The sequence below is a fragment of the Manduca sexta genome, unplaced genomic scaffold, assembly GCF_014839805.1.
Source record: "Manduca sexta isolate Smith_Timp_Sample1 unplaced genomic scaffold, JHU_Msex_v1.0 HiC_scaffold_3097, whole genome shotgun sequence".
Classification (NCBI taxonomy): Eukaryota; Metazoa; Arthropoda; class Insecta; order Lepidoptera; family Sphingidae; genus Manduca; species Manduca sexta.
Genome location: NW_023594128.1, coordinates 906 through 14,096, shown reverse-complemented (window position 1 = coordinate 14,096; position 13,191 = coordinate 906). Strand labels below are relative to the sequence as shown.

Genomic DNA, 13,191 nt, shown 5'->3' with positions numbered 1-13,191 from the left:
TCTGCTCCGATGGAGGACGTCCTGGAGCGGATGGAGGCCATGGTGCAGGCGAGGGTGGAGTCGGCGCTTATGGGCCCGGCTCGGAGACCCCAACTGGCGCACTAAGTGCAGTGCCCCTGTGGAGCTTCCCGTCCAGGGGGGCTACGTAGTGGGGAGCTCCCACCCTCCCTCGGGTAAGGGCAAGGGCGTGGGGAAGGGGAAGAGGGCGGCCAAACCCGCTCCCGCCCCTCTGACCCCGACCCCAGTGGCTGGACCCTCCAGCGCTCCTCCCCGCGTTGAGGCCCCTGGTCCATCCGGTGCGGGACCGTCTGGTGGACAGGCAAGGAGCGCTGGTCCTGCACCACGCAGAGCCAATGGGGCGGCTAAAAAGCCCGAGGAGAGGAGGACCGGGGGCGAAGAAGAAGCCCGTTCCCCGCAGCAGGCTCCACGTGAGCCCCGTCCGCTGCCGCCGGCACCAGTGTCGATGGACAGAGAGTGGACGGTCGTGGTGGGCAAACGAGAAGAAGCCCAGGTCCGGTGCGGCGCCGGCTGCAAGCCCGCAGCAACCGTCGCGTCGGGCCGAGCCGAGACTTCGCCCGCCACGCTCTGCGGCCGTCATCATCTCTTTGACGCCGGCGGCAGTGGAGAAAGGGCTCACTACAAAGGGCGTATTGACCGACGCTCAGTGCAGGGTGGACCTCACCGGCCTCGACATTACGAGGCTGAGGCCGAAATTTACGGCCACGGGTGCCCCGATGTACGAGGTGCCCGGGGCCAATTCCGAAGAGAGGGCCGACTCCCTCGCCGCGAGGCTGAGGGAGTGTTTTAGTGGGTCGGAGGACGTTAAAATCTCCCGGCCCACTGAAGAACCGTTGAACTGCGACTGACGGAGCTGGATTACACAAGCTACTCCAGGAGTCAGTCGCAGCGGCCCTCTAAGGCCGGTGAGTGTTCCACCGAGAGCATTAGGTCGGTCAATCCGTCCCGATCGCTCCGGGTGGGCAGCGTGGGTGCGGATGCCCATAAAGGCGGCCCAAAAGTGCGGGGGCGAGCCGAATTCTGATCGGCTGGACCGCGGCTCGGGTGACCGTGCTCGAGTCGCGGCCCATGCGGTGCTTTCCGGTGCCTGGAGTCCGGGCATGTGCGGGAGCGCTGTGACTGTGCAGTAGACCGCAGCGAGCTTTGTTATCGCTGCGGTCAGGCGGGTCACAAAGCCCGCGAGTGTAGCGCCGCGCCGAACTGCGCAGTCTGCGCGGCTTCGGATAGGCCCGCCGGGCACCGGCTCTGAGGGGAAGGCGTGTCCCGCCCCTCTCGCCGTAACCGGCGCCGCCCCCGAAACGTGGTGTTGCTGCCGCTGTGGCCGTGTCCCAGCCACAGACGGCAGACCCACCGCAGGTCGCGATGGAAGTAGTAGAGGTCGTCCAGTAATGGACTTAAAGTTCCTCCAGGCGAACATCAACCACTGCGCCCGCGCTCAGGACCTGTTGTCCCAAAGCATGGCGCAGTGGTCGGTGCAAGTGGCCGTGGTTGCCGAGCCGTATTTTGTCCCTCCCCGTGATAACTGGGCAGGGGACATTGGCGGTTCGGTAGCTATCATCACCAGGAGCCGCCGGCTCCCCGCCCATCGACAAAAGTAGCGAAGGGCCCGGGCTGTGGGGCGGTTCTGTGGGGGACATTTGGATTGTCGGAGTGTATTTTTCCCCCAACAGACCCCTAGCTGAATTCGAGACGTTTCTCATTCAGCTGGGGTCCCTGGTGGAACAGGGTCAACCTCGCCCCACGATCGTCGCCGGTGACTTCAACGCCAAATCTGTGGTTTGGGGTTCGCCGGCGACTGACGTTCGAGGCGAGGTCCTGGAGGACTGGGCGATCTCTATTGGCCTGGTCGTCCTGAACAGGGGTCGGTGGACACGTGCGTGCGGCACAACGGCGGGTCTATTGTCGATCTGTCGTTTGGGAGTCCCGCCGTTGCGCGTCGTGTTCGGGGCTGGAGAGTCCTTGCGGGCGTGGAGACGTTGTCGGACCATCGTTACATCAGGTTCGACGTCTCCGCGTCAGCGAGTGTCCAGCCCGGCGGTGTGTCGAGTGCCCCTGTTCAGGGCGGCCTGCGGTGGGTTTTACGTCGCCTCGATAGGGAGGCCTTAGGTCTGGCCGCTCTGGTCGTGTCGTGGCTCCCCGCACCGGAGTCTCCGGTGCGGGTCGAGCAGGAGGCGGAGTGGTTCGGGGTGGCAATGTCGGACGTATGCGACGCCGCCATGCCCCGGGCCTCCGTCGTCCGCCGCGGCGGCAGGTGTACTGGTGGTCGGCGGAGTTAGCGCAGTTGCGTGCGTTTTGCGTTGCTGCGCGCCGCCGGTACGCCAGGCATCGTCGCCGCAGGCGAAGAAGGCAGGACCACGAGGACCAGGAGCGGCGGCTCTATGGCCTCTATAAAGAGGCGAAGAGAGCGCTGCGGGTGGCCGTTCATAGGGCCAAGGTCGCGGCTCGAAAGGAGTTCCTGGGGACTCTCGACGGGGACCCGTGGGGGCGCCCTTATCGCTTGGTGATGAACAAGCTTCGCCCAGCGGCGCCCCACTGTCGGAGAGTCTCCGGCCAGACCTTCTGGCCAGTGTAGTCGCGGCCTTGTTCCCGGCCACCGTGGAGACCACTCCTCCACCGATGGCGTCACCGGAAGTGGCGTCATCGTCGGTAATGAGTTCGGCAAGGGATATCCCGGAGGTGTCGCCCGCGGAATTGCGGGCGGCGGTGCTTCGACTGCGGAGCAAACACACGGCCCCAGGGCTCGACGGCATCCCCGGTAGAGCGTGGGTGCTAGCCCTCGAGCACCTGGGTCCGAGGCTCCGCAGATTATTCTCCGCCTGTTTGGAGCAGGGCGTCTTCCCGGCGCGTTGGAAAACCGGGAAGCTCGTCCTGCTGAAGAAGGAGGACGGCCCGCAGAGTCGCCGTCGGCCTACCGGCCCATCGTGCTGCTCGACGAGGTCGCCAAACTCTTCGAGCGCATCGTCCATGCTCGCCTCGTCGAGCATCTCGAGAGGGTCGGTCCAGATCTGGCCGACAACCAATACGGTTTCAGGAGGGACGTTCTACCGTCCACGCGATTCTGCGGGTGAAGTCACAGGCGGAGGAAGCAGTGGCCAGAGGCAGCGTAGTTATAGCGATATCGTTGGATATCTCCAACGCATTTAACTCGCTGCCCTGGCCCTGCATCCACGAAGCACTGCGGTATCACGTGGTGCCGCCCTATCTTCGGCGTCTGGTGCACGCGTATCTGTCTGACAGGGACGTGGTGTATCCGGGCGTCGACGGGTGGCACCGAAGAGCGATGTCGTGCGGTGTTCCACAGGGCTCGGTTTTGGGCCCTCTCCTGTGGAACATCGGGTACGACTGGGTGCTCCGTGGTACCAACCACCGGGGTGTCGACGTGACCTGCTACGCTGACGACACGCTGGTCACGGCGACATCAGGGACCTTCCAGGATGCCGCAATCCTGGCGGCGGTGGGCACCGGCCATGTAGTCGATCGCATTCGGCGCTTGGGGCTGAAGGTGGCCCTCGAGAAAACCGAGGCCATCTGTTTTCATGGGCCTCGGAGAGGGCCACCGGCCGGTGCCCACATCGTTGTGGGGGGGGTGCGGATTCCCATCGGCAAGAGTATGAAGTACTTGGGTTTGGTTTTAGATAGCCGATGGGAGTTTCGCGCCCATTTCACGGTGTTGCGGACAAAATTGTCCCGGGCAGCGGGCGCTCTTTCAAGCCTGCTGCCCAACCTGGAAGGTCCTGGTATCCCTTGCCGAAGGTTGTACCACGGGGTCGTGCGGTCCATGGCACTGTACGGCAGCCCTGTTTGGGCTGACGCCCTGGGGGAGCGTTCTGTCGCTCTCCTGCGGGGCCCGCAGCGAGGTAGTAGCGCAGCGGGCGATCAGGGCGTACCGCACGGTCTCGTTCGAGGCGGCTTGTCTTTGGCCGGATTCCTGCCCTGGGATCTGGACGCCAGAGCCCTGTCAGAGGTATTCCACTGGCGGGAGGAGGCGTTCAGTCGCGGGCAGCGTCCGGCCCCGAAGGAGGTTGAGGCCATGAGGGCCTCCCTACGGCGAGCCGCCGTGGAGGAGTGGCGTCTCAGGCTGGAGGCCCCGTCAGCGGGGCTCCGGACCGTCGTGGCAGTGCGGCCTGTCTTTGCCGAGTGGCTGGACAGGCGCCACGGTGCGGCAACCTTTCGGTTGACACAGGTACTCACCGGGCATGGCTGCTTCGGTGAGTATCTGTGCCGGATCGGTGGTACGGAGGTGTCGGCCGTGTGTCACCATTGTGACAACTGCCCGCTGGATACGGCTCAACACACTTTGGCGTTGTGTCCAGCCTGGGACGAAGAGCGCAGCGCTCTCAGATCAGTCGTCGGAGGAGATCTCTCGCTGCCGGCCGTGGTCGCTTCCATGGTCGGCAGCGAGAGGCCTGGCGTGCGGTGGCCCACTTCTGCGAGGTGGTCATCTCGCAGAAGGAGGGTGCCGAGAGGGATCGGGAGAGGGAGGATCCCTCTCGCCGCCAGAGGAGACGTAGGAGGCGCCGGGTGGACGACTGACCGGCGTCTCCCGCCCTGTGGATTGGGGGCGTTTGGAGAATTCCACCACGGTATCCCCTGCCTGTCGTAAAGGCGACTAATAGGGGCCACGATGGGGGTCGTCGGCGGGCAGCAGGGGGCTGTCCGCCCTAGTGCATTTTTTGTGCGCTCTTGCACAATTTTCGGTTGGCCCCCGGGATGGACGGCAGTGTGCAGTAGGCCTCATGCTGCCGTAGACGCCGAGGGCGTCCTTCGGTGCGCGGGGGCTTCTGAGCCCCCACAATAGGAGACGGGCCGCACTAGGCGGCACCGCGCAGGGCGGCTGCAGTTGTAGTCTTAGACAAACGTCAGAGGAAGCCTGCAGCCGTCCCTAATGCGCCGAAGAGGGCCACCGCGGAGTTTTAGTTGGTATGCCGTGCGTTGTACATAGGTTAGGGACTCGGCCCGGCGGTCGCCCGAAGGCTGACATCAAATCCGGGCGGCGCAACGCCGGGTCGTAAGGCACGGTGACCCCAACATAACCGCTCAGTCGCCCCCCATGAAGGCTGGGCGGTAGTCATAAGGCACTTTCTCCGCGAAAACAAAAAAAAAAAAAAAAAAAAAAGGTTGCTGCCGCCGGCCCCTGCGTCAATGGATACGCCGTGGGTAGTGGTGGCCAAGAAGTCAAAGAAAGGGAAGCCCGCTACAGCGCAAGCGGCCAATGCACAGCCGCCGCAGCCGACGCGCAGGGCGGAGCCCAAATTGCGGCCGCCACGCTCCGCGGCGGTTATCATTTCCCTAACGCCGTCGGCGGTGGCCAAGGGGCTGTCGTACAAACAAGTACTGACGGACGCCCAGGCGAGAGTTGACCTCACCGGCCTTGATATCAGCAGGTTGAGGCCAAGTTTGCGGCCACGGGCGCCCCAATGTACGAGGTGCCCGGGGCCAACTCCGAAGAGGGCCGACTCCCTTGCCGCAAGGCTGAGGGAGTGCCTCGGGTCGGAGGATGAAAGTATCCCGACCCACAAAGACTGTAGAACTGCGGCTGACGGAGCTGGACTACACGGCCACTCCGGAGTCAGTCGCAGCGGCCCTCTCCAGGCCGGTGAGTGCTCCTCGGAGCTAATTAAAGTAGGGCAGATTCGCCCCGATCGGTCAGGTGTAGGGACCGCCTGGGTGAAAATGCCCATAAAGGCGGCCCAAAAGGTCAAGGGGGCGGGCCGCATCTTAATAGGCTGGACCGCGGCTAAGGTGACCGTCCTAGAGTCGCGGCCAATGCGGTGTTTCCGGTGCCTGGAGTCCGGGCACGTCCGGGAGCGCTGCGACTGCGCAGTGGACCGCAGCGACCTTTGCTACCGCTGCGGCCAGGCGGGCCACAAGATCCGAGAATGTAAGGCCCCGCCGAACTGCGCAGTCTGCGCGGCCGCTGGCAGGCCCGCCGGGCACCGCTTAGGGGAAGGCATGCGCTGCCCCTCCCGTCGCAACCGGCGCCGCCCCAAAGAAGGAATGCGCCTGCGGCTGAGGTTCTGTCCCAGCCGCAGGCGGCAGAGCCCACCGCAACAGGCAGTGGCCGAGATGGACGTGGAGGAGATCGCCCATCAATAATGGATATAAGTTTCCTCCAGGCGAACATCAACCACTGCGCCCGCGCCCAGGACCTGTTGTCCCAAAGCCTGGCGCAGTGGTCGGTGCAAGTGGCCGTGGTCGCCGAACCGTATTTTGTCCCGCCCCGAGATAACTGGGTAGGGGACATCGACGGGTCGGTGGCCATCATCACCCAGGGTGCCGCTGGCTCCCCGCCCTTCGCAAAAGTCGAGAAGGGCCAGGGATGCGTCGCGGCTCTGTTGGGGGAATTGTGGATAGTTGGAGTTTATTTCTCCCCAACAGACCCTGGCCGAGTTCGAATCTTTCCTCGTTCGGCTGGGGGGCCCTGGTTGAGCAGGGCCAACCTCACCCGACGATCGTCGCCGGTGACTTCAACGCGAAATCCGCGGTCTGGGGTTCGCCGGCGACCGACGCTCGCGGTGAGGTCCTGGAGGAATGGGCGATCTCCGTCGGCCTGGCCGTTCTGAACAGGGGTCGGTGGACACGTGCGTGCGGCACAACGGCGGGTCAATCGTTGATTTGTCGTTTGGGTGCCCCGTCGTCGCACGTCGTGTCCGTGGCTGGAGGGTCCTCGTGGACGCGGAGACACTATCGGATCATCGATATATAAGGTTCGATGTCGCCGCGCCCACGAGTCAACGTAACCAGCCCATTGGTGGACCGAGTGCCCCTGGTCAGGACGGCCCGCGGTGGGCATTAAGGCGCCTCGACAAGGAGGCCCTAGAGCTGGCCGCTCTGGCAGTCTCGTGGCTCCCCGAGCCGGAGGGTCCGGTGAGGGTCGAGCAGGAGGCGGAGTGGTTCGGGGTGGCAATGTCGGACGTTTGCGACGCCGCCATGCCCCGGGCGCTCCGTCGTCCTCCGCGGCGGGAGAGTGTACTGGTGGTCGGCGGAGTTAGCGCAGTTGCGCGCGTCTTGCGTGGCTGCGCGCCGCCGATACGCCAGGCATCGCCGCCGCCGTATTCGCGCACGAGACCATGAAGACCGGGAGCGGCAGCTCTACGGCCTCTATAAAGAGGCGAAGAGAGCGCTGCGGGTGGCCGTGCACAGGGCCAAGGTCGCGGCACGTAAGGAGTTTGTGGAGACTCTCGACGCGGACCCGTGGGGGCGCCCATACAAGCTCGTCATGAACAAGCTTCGTCCGGCGGCGCCCCCCCCTGGCCAACGTTGTCGCGGCCTTGTTCCCGGCCACCGAGGATACCACTCCTCCACCGATGGCGCCACCGGAAGTGGCGTCATCGTCGTTTTCGGCAAGGGATATCCCAGAGGTTTCGCCCGCGGAAATGCGGGCGGCAGTGTTTCGGCTGCGGGGCAAAACACCGCCCCGGGTCTCGACGGCATCCCCGGGAAAGCCTGGGTGTTAGCCCTCGAGTACCTGGGGCCGCGGCTCCGTAGCCTATTCTCCGCCTGTATGGTGCAGGGCGTCTTCCCGGCGCGGTGGAAGACCGGGAAGCTCGTCCTGCTTAAGAAAGAGGGGAGACCCGCAGAGTCGCCGTCGGCCTACCGGCCCATCGTGCTGCTCGACGAGGTCGCCAAACTTTTGAGCGTATTATACACGCGCGCCTCGTCGAGCATCTCGAGAGGGTCGGTCCAAATTTTGGCCGACAAACAGTTTGGTTTTAGGAGTGGACGCTCAACTGTCCACGCGATTCTGCGGGTCAAGTCGCAGGCGGAGGAAGCAGTGGCCAGGGGAATGGTGATTATCGCCGTCTCGTTAGACATTTCTAACGCTTTCAATTCGCTCCCCTGGCCATGCATCAACGAAGCACTGCGGTACCACGTGGTGCCGCCCTATCTCAGGCGTCTGGTGCGCGCGTACCTCTCCGACAGGTACGTGGTGTATCCGGCGCCGACGGGTGGCACCGAAGAGCGATGTCGTGCGGTGTTCCACAGGGGTCGGTTCTAGGCCCTCTCTTGTGGAACATCGGGTACGACTGGGTGCTCCGTGGTGCCAATCTCTGGGGCGTCGACGTGACGTGTTATGCGGATGACACGTTGGTCACGGCGACGTCTAAGACTTTCCAGGACGCCGCGATCCTGGCGGCGGTGGGCACCGGCCACGTAGTGAGCCGAATCAGGCGTTTAGGTTTGGAGGTGGCCCTCGAGAAGACCGAGGCCATCTGTTTCCACGGGCCTCGGCGGGGGCCACCGGCCGGTGCCCACATCGTGGTTGAGGGGGTGCGGATTCCCATCGGTAAAACGATGAAGTATTTAGGTCTGATTTTGGACAGCCGGTGGGAATTCCGCGCCCATTTTGAAAAGTTGCGGACAAAGTTGTCCAGGGCAGCGGGCGCTCTTTCTAGCCTGCTGCCCAACCTGGGAAAGGTCCTGGTATCCCTTGCCGAAGGTTGTACCACGGGGTCGTGCGGTCTATGGCGTTGTACGGCAGCCCGGTCTGGGCTGACGCCCTGGGAGGGCGTTCTGCCGCTCTCCTGCGGGGCCCGCAGCGGGTCGTAGCGCAGCGGGCCATACGGGCGTACCGCACGGTCTCGTACGAGGCGGCTTGTCTTTTGGCCGGATTCCTGCCCTGGGATCTGGACGCCAAAGCCCTCTCCGATACTTTTCATTGGAGGGAGGAGGCGTTCAGGAACGGGCAGCGTCCGGCCCTGAAAGAGGTGGAGGCCAAAAGGGCCTCCTTACGGCGAGCCGCCGTGGAGGAGTGGCGTCTCAGGCTGGAGGCCCCGTCAGCGGGGCTTCGGGCCGTAGCGGCAGTGCGTCCTGTCTTTGCACAGTGGCTGGACAGGCGCCACGGCGCGGCGACATTTCGCCTGACGCAGGTGCTCACCGGGCATGGGTGCTTCGGGGAGTACCTGTGTCAGATAGTAGGATAGTTGCGCCGTGTGTCACCATTGTGACAACTGCCCGCGGGATACGGCCCAACATACGTTGGAGTCTTGCCCAGCCTGGGACGATGAGCGCAGCGCTCTCGTGTCAGTCGTCGGAGGAGACCTCTCGCTGCCGGCCGTGGTCGCTTCCATGGTCGGCAGCCCGGAGGCCTGGCGTGCGGTGGCCCACTTCTGCGAGGTGGTCCTCTCGCAGAAGGAGAGTGCCGAGAGGGATCGAGAGAGGGAGGATCCCTCCCGCCGTCAGAGGAGACGTAGGAGGCGCCGGGTGGACGACTGACCGGCGTCTCCCGCCCTGTGGAATGGGGGCGTTTGGAGAATACCACCACGGTATCCCCTGCCTGTCGTAAAAGGCGACTAATAGGGGCCACGAAGGGGTCGTCGGCGGGCAGCAGGGGCTGTCCGTCCTAGTGCGCGCGCACTTTTCAGTGCGTGTAGTGCGTTCATCGCACACTTTCGGTTGACCCCCGGGATGGGCGGCAGTGTGGTGTTGGCCTCATGCTGCCGTAGACGCCGAGGGCGTCCTTCGGTGCGCGGGGGCTTTGGGAGCCCCCCATAGGAGACGGGCCGCAAGGCGGCACCGCGCAGGGGCGGTTGCGGTCGCAGACTAGACATTTCAACGTCAGAGGAAGCCCGCAGCCGTCCCTAATGCGCCGAAGAGGGCCACCGCGGAGTTTTAGTTGGTATGCCGTGCGTTGTACATAGGTTAGGGACTCGGCCCGGCGGTCGCCCGAAGGTCTACATCAATTCCGGGCGGCGCAACGTCGGGTCGTAAGGCACGGTGACCCCAACATAACCGCTCAGTCGCCCCCCGCGAAGGCTGGGCGGTAGTCATAAGGCACTTTCTCCGCGAAACCAAAAAAAAAGGTTAGGTTAGGTTAGGTTAGGTTAGGTTAGGTTAGGTTGGGGTGCTAGGTCAGGAAACCTCCTCGTGGTGCACCCTGGGCAACGGCGCGTCGATCAGACCGATCAGGCTGATCTGCTCGCCGGCGAATATCCTGACAACGAGTTGTTGACGGTCGTCGCCTCTTGCGGCGGCCGCCGTCTAGTTACGCCGTCGGACAGTGTCGTCGTCGACCAGTCTCTCCGTCACTTGTGGCGTTGGCGAGTAGGCCCGCTGACGATATTTCCCGCCGTCGACTAGGCCAACGTCGTGGGGCCCATTTCGGGCAGCTCCCGGTTCCGTCCCGGGGGTGTCGGCGGGCTCGGTGTGCGCTCACCCCGCCCCGAGCAGGCAGTGGGGGGGATTTTCCCCTTCATTGCCACCGTCATAAATCGTAAACCGGTATGGAGGTCTGTGGATATGTCTCGCGCTCCTGCCGGACCGAGGGTCTTGGCTTAACCGCCCGGCCCGCGAGGAAGAAAACCTCTATAAAAATCACCCCGAATCTCAAGCGGCGGCGCACCGCGAGGGATGCATGGCCGATGGGTAGTTCGGTCTCGAGTGCGACCCCGCCAGAGTACCGGCCGACACTCTGTGCGGGTTACGCTAGGCTTACCCAGGTACAGGGGGCTCTGCCTGGGCGGACCACCCTTTCCCCATACTCGTGGGAACAATTATGGAAACCCAATCAAAACAAAACCCCAATAATTTTATTGACGAAGTTGCCTTCTCCGGTTTCGTCCGGAGAGGCGGTGGTCGAAGGGTGCAAGCCCAACGACGAAGATGTAGCGAAGGAGATAACGGGCGCGATGCCCATGGAGGTGGCAGCCGAATTCGCGCAGCCGTTGAGCCTGGACACGGACTCGAGCGAGTGGCTCTACCGTGAGGAGCAAAGCTCTTTGGAGAAGGAAGTCGCAAACAAGAAACAGCTTTTCGCAGCTCAGTTTGACCAGCGACACCGACGAACCGGCGCCGAAGACGCAGGCGATCGACGGCAGAATGAGAGGACGCCCGCCCTCAGTGGGCAAGTACGTCGGCCTCAAGAAAGCCCAGTTGGAGCGTGACAGGCTACAACGGGAAGCGGCGCGGAAAGACGCAGAGAAGGAGCTGGAGGACCAGCTGCAATTTATCAAGTCGCCGGTCCCCAGAATATCAGACACCGAAGAGACCGTCCAGTACTCAAGGAAGACCTCCGTAAGTGCACCCAGGTTGTTCGCAATGTCGTGAGTCAGGCAACCTAAAGGCACTTCGAAGGCGCTTAACTGGGTCACGGACAAGATCGTGAAGTACGTGGAACAGCCTGAGTCCGCTGTCATTGCGCGCCTCGAGGAGGAAATAAAGAAGTGGCAGGAACACAGTGCCCGTCTTGAAGCCAACATGAAGGCCATGAAGGAGAGAATGCCACCCTAAAACGACGCCTCGAAGACCTGGAGGCGTCCGCAAACAAGTCATCGACGGAGGAGATGCTGGCGATGGTGGAAGCGAGGGTCCAAGCCAGGCTGGAGTCGGCCCTGATGGGGCCAGCCCAAAGGCCCACCCTCGCCCACGAAAGAAGGACCGCCTCTGGGGACACAGAACTCCCCGTGACGAGCGGATATGTTTGAGGGGCGCCGAACAATAACCCGGCCAAGAGCAAAGGGAAAAGGAAAGAGAAGGGAACAGCCCAACCCGCTCCCGCTCCCGCCCCCCTCCCTGCCCCAGTCGCTGGGCCCTCCAGTGCGCCGCCACAACCCCTCGCGGGTCCCTCCACCGCCCCGGCGACTACGACGGCAGCGACGGCGAAGACCAGGACCGAAGGAGAGAGACGCCGAAACAAAAGCCCCAAAGGGCAAGAAGAACGGACCGCCTCCAGCCCAACCTGCTCCAGAGCCCGCGTGCTGCCGCCAGCCCCGGCTAACGTGGACACGCCGTGGGTCGAGGTGGTCAGAAGAAAGAAGAAGAAGCCGGCAGCAGCGCCAACAAATAGCACGCACCGCCGAAACCGACGCGCCGGAAGGCCAAAACTGCGGCCGCCACGTTCTGCGGCCGTAGTCATCTCTCACACCAGCAGCAATTGCGAAGGGCCTAACTTACAAGAGCGTCTGACGGACGCCCAAAATAAGGTAGACCTCACCGGCCTTGAAATAAGCAAGATGAGGCCAAAGTTTGCGGCCACGGGCGCCCCAATGTACGAGGTGCCCGGGGCGAATTCTGAAGAGAGGGCCGACTCCCTCGCCGCAAGGCTGAGGGAGTGTTTCGCAAGGGTCGGAAGATATCAAAATCTCCCGGCCCACGAAGAATGGAACTGCGGCTAAGTGAGCTGGACTATACAGCCACCCCAGAATCAGTCGCAGCGGCCCTCTCCAAGGCCGGTGAGTGCGCCGTAGAGGCGATAAAGTTGGGCAAATTCGCCCTGATCGATCCGGTGTAGGGACAGCCTGGGTCAGGATGCCTATTAAGGCGGCGCAAAAGGTTAGGGGGCGGCCCGCATACTTATTGGCTGGACCGCGGCTCGGGTGACCGTCCTCGAGTCGCGGCCGATGCGGTGCTTCCGGTGCCTGGAGTCCGGACACGTCCGGGAGCGCTGCGACTGCGCGGTGGACCGCAGCGACCTTTGCTACCGCTGCGGTCAAGCGGGCCACAAAGCCCGTGAGTGCAAGGCCCCGGCGAACTGCGCAGTCTGCGCTGCCGCCGGCAGGCCGCCAGGCACCGGCTCGGGGAAGGCTTGTTCTGCCCCTCCCGACGCAACCGGCGCCGCCCCCAGGAAGGAATGCCGCCGCGGCTGAGGTTCTGTCCCAGCCGCAGGCGGCAGGCCCTGCAACCAGTGGCCGAGATGGACGTGGAGGAGATCGCCCATCAATAATGGACCTAAGCTTCCTCCAGGCGAACATCAACCACTGCGCCCGCGCCCAGGACCTGTTGTCCCAAAGCCTGGCGCAGTGGTCGGTGCAAAATCCCCCAACAGACCTCTGGCCGAGTTCGAATCCTTTCTCGTTCGGCTGGGGGCCCTGGTTGAGCAGGGCCAACCTCACCCGGCGATCGTCGCCGGCGACTTCAACGCGAAGTCCGCGGTCTGGGGTTCGCCGGCGACCGACGCTCGCGGTGAGGTCCTGGAGAAATGGGCGATTTCCGTCGGTCGTCCTGAACAGGGGTCGGTGGACACGTGCGTGCGGCACAACGGCGGGTCTATTGTGGATTTGTCGTTTGGGAGCCCGCCGTCGCACGTCGTGTCAGGGCTGGAGAGTCCTCGTGGGCGTGGAGACGCTGTCGGACCACCGTTATATAAGGTTCGATGTCTCCGCGCCCCGAGTATCCGGCCCAATATTGGTGGACCGAGTGCCCCTCGACAGGACGGCCCGCGGTGGGCGTTAAGGC

At 63.8% G+C, this 13,191-nt stretch overlaps 1 protein-coding gene across 1 annotated transcript; it reads left to right on the top strand.

Annotated features, from left to right (window-relative positions):
- Positions 1–11,300: 11,300 nt before the first annotated feature.
- LOC119192741 (brain acid soluble protein 1-like) lies at positions 11,301–12,131 on the top strand. The gene is made up of 2 exons (XM_037446500.1): positions 11,301–11,420; positions 11,469–12,131. The coding sequence occupies exons 1-2, from the start codon at positions 11,301–11,303 to the stop codon at positions 12,129–12,131; spliced, it is 783 nt and encodes a 260-aa protein (XP_037302397.1).
- Positions 12,132–13,191: the final 1,060 nt, after the last annotated feature.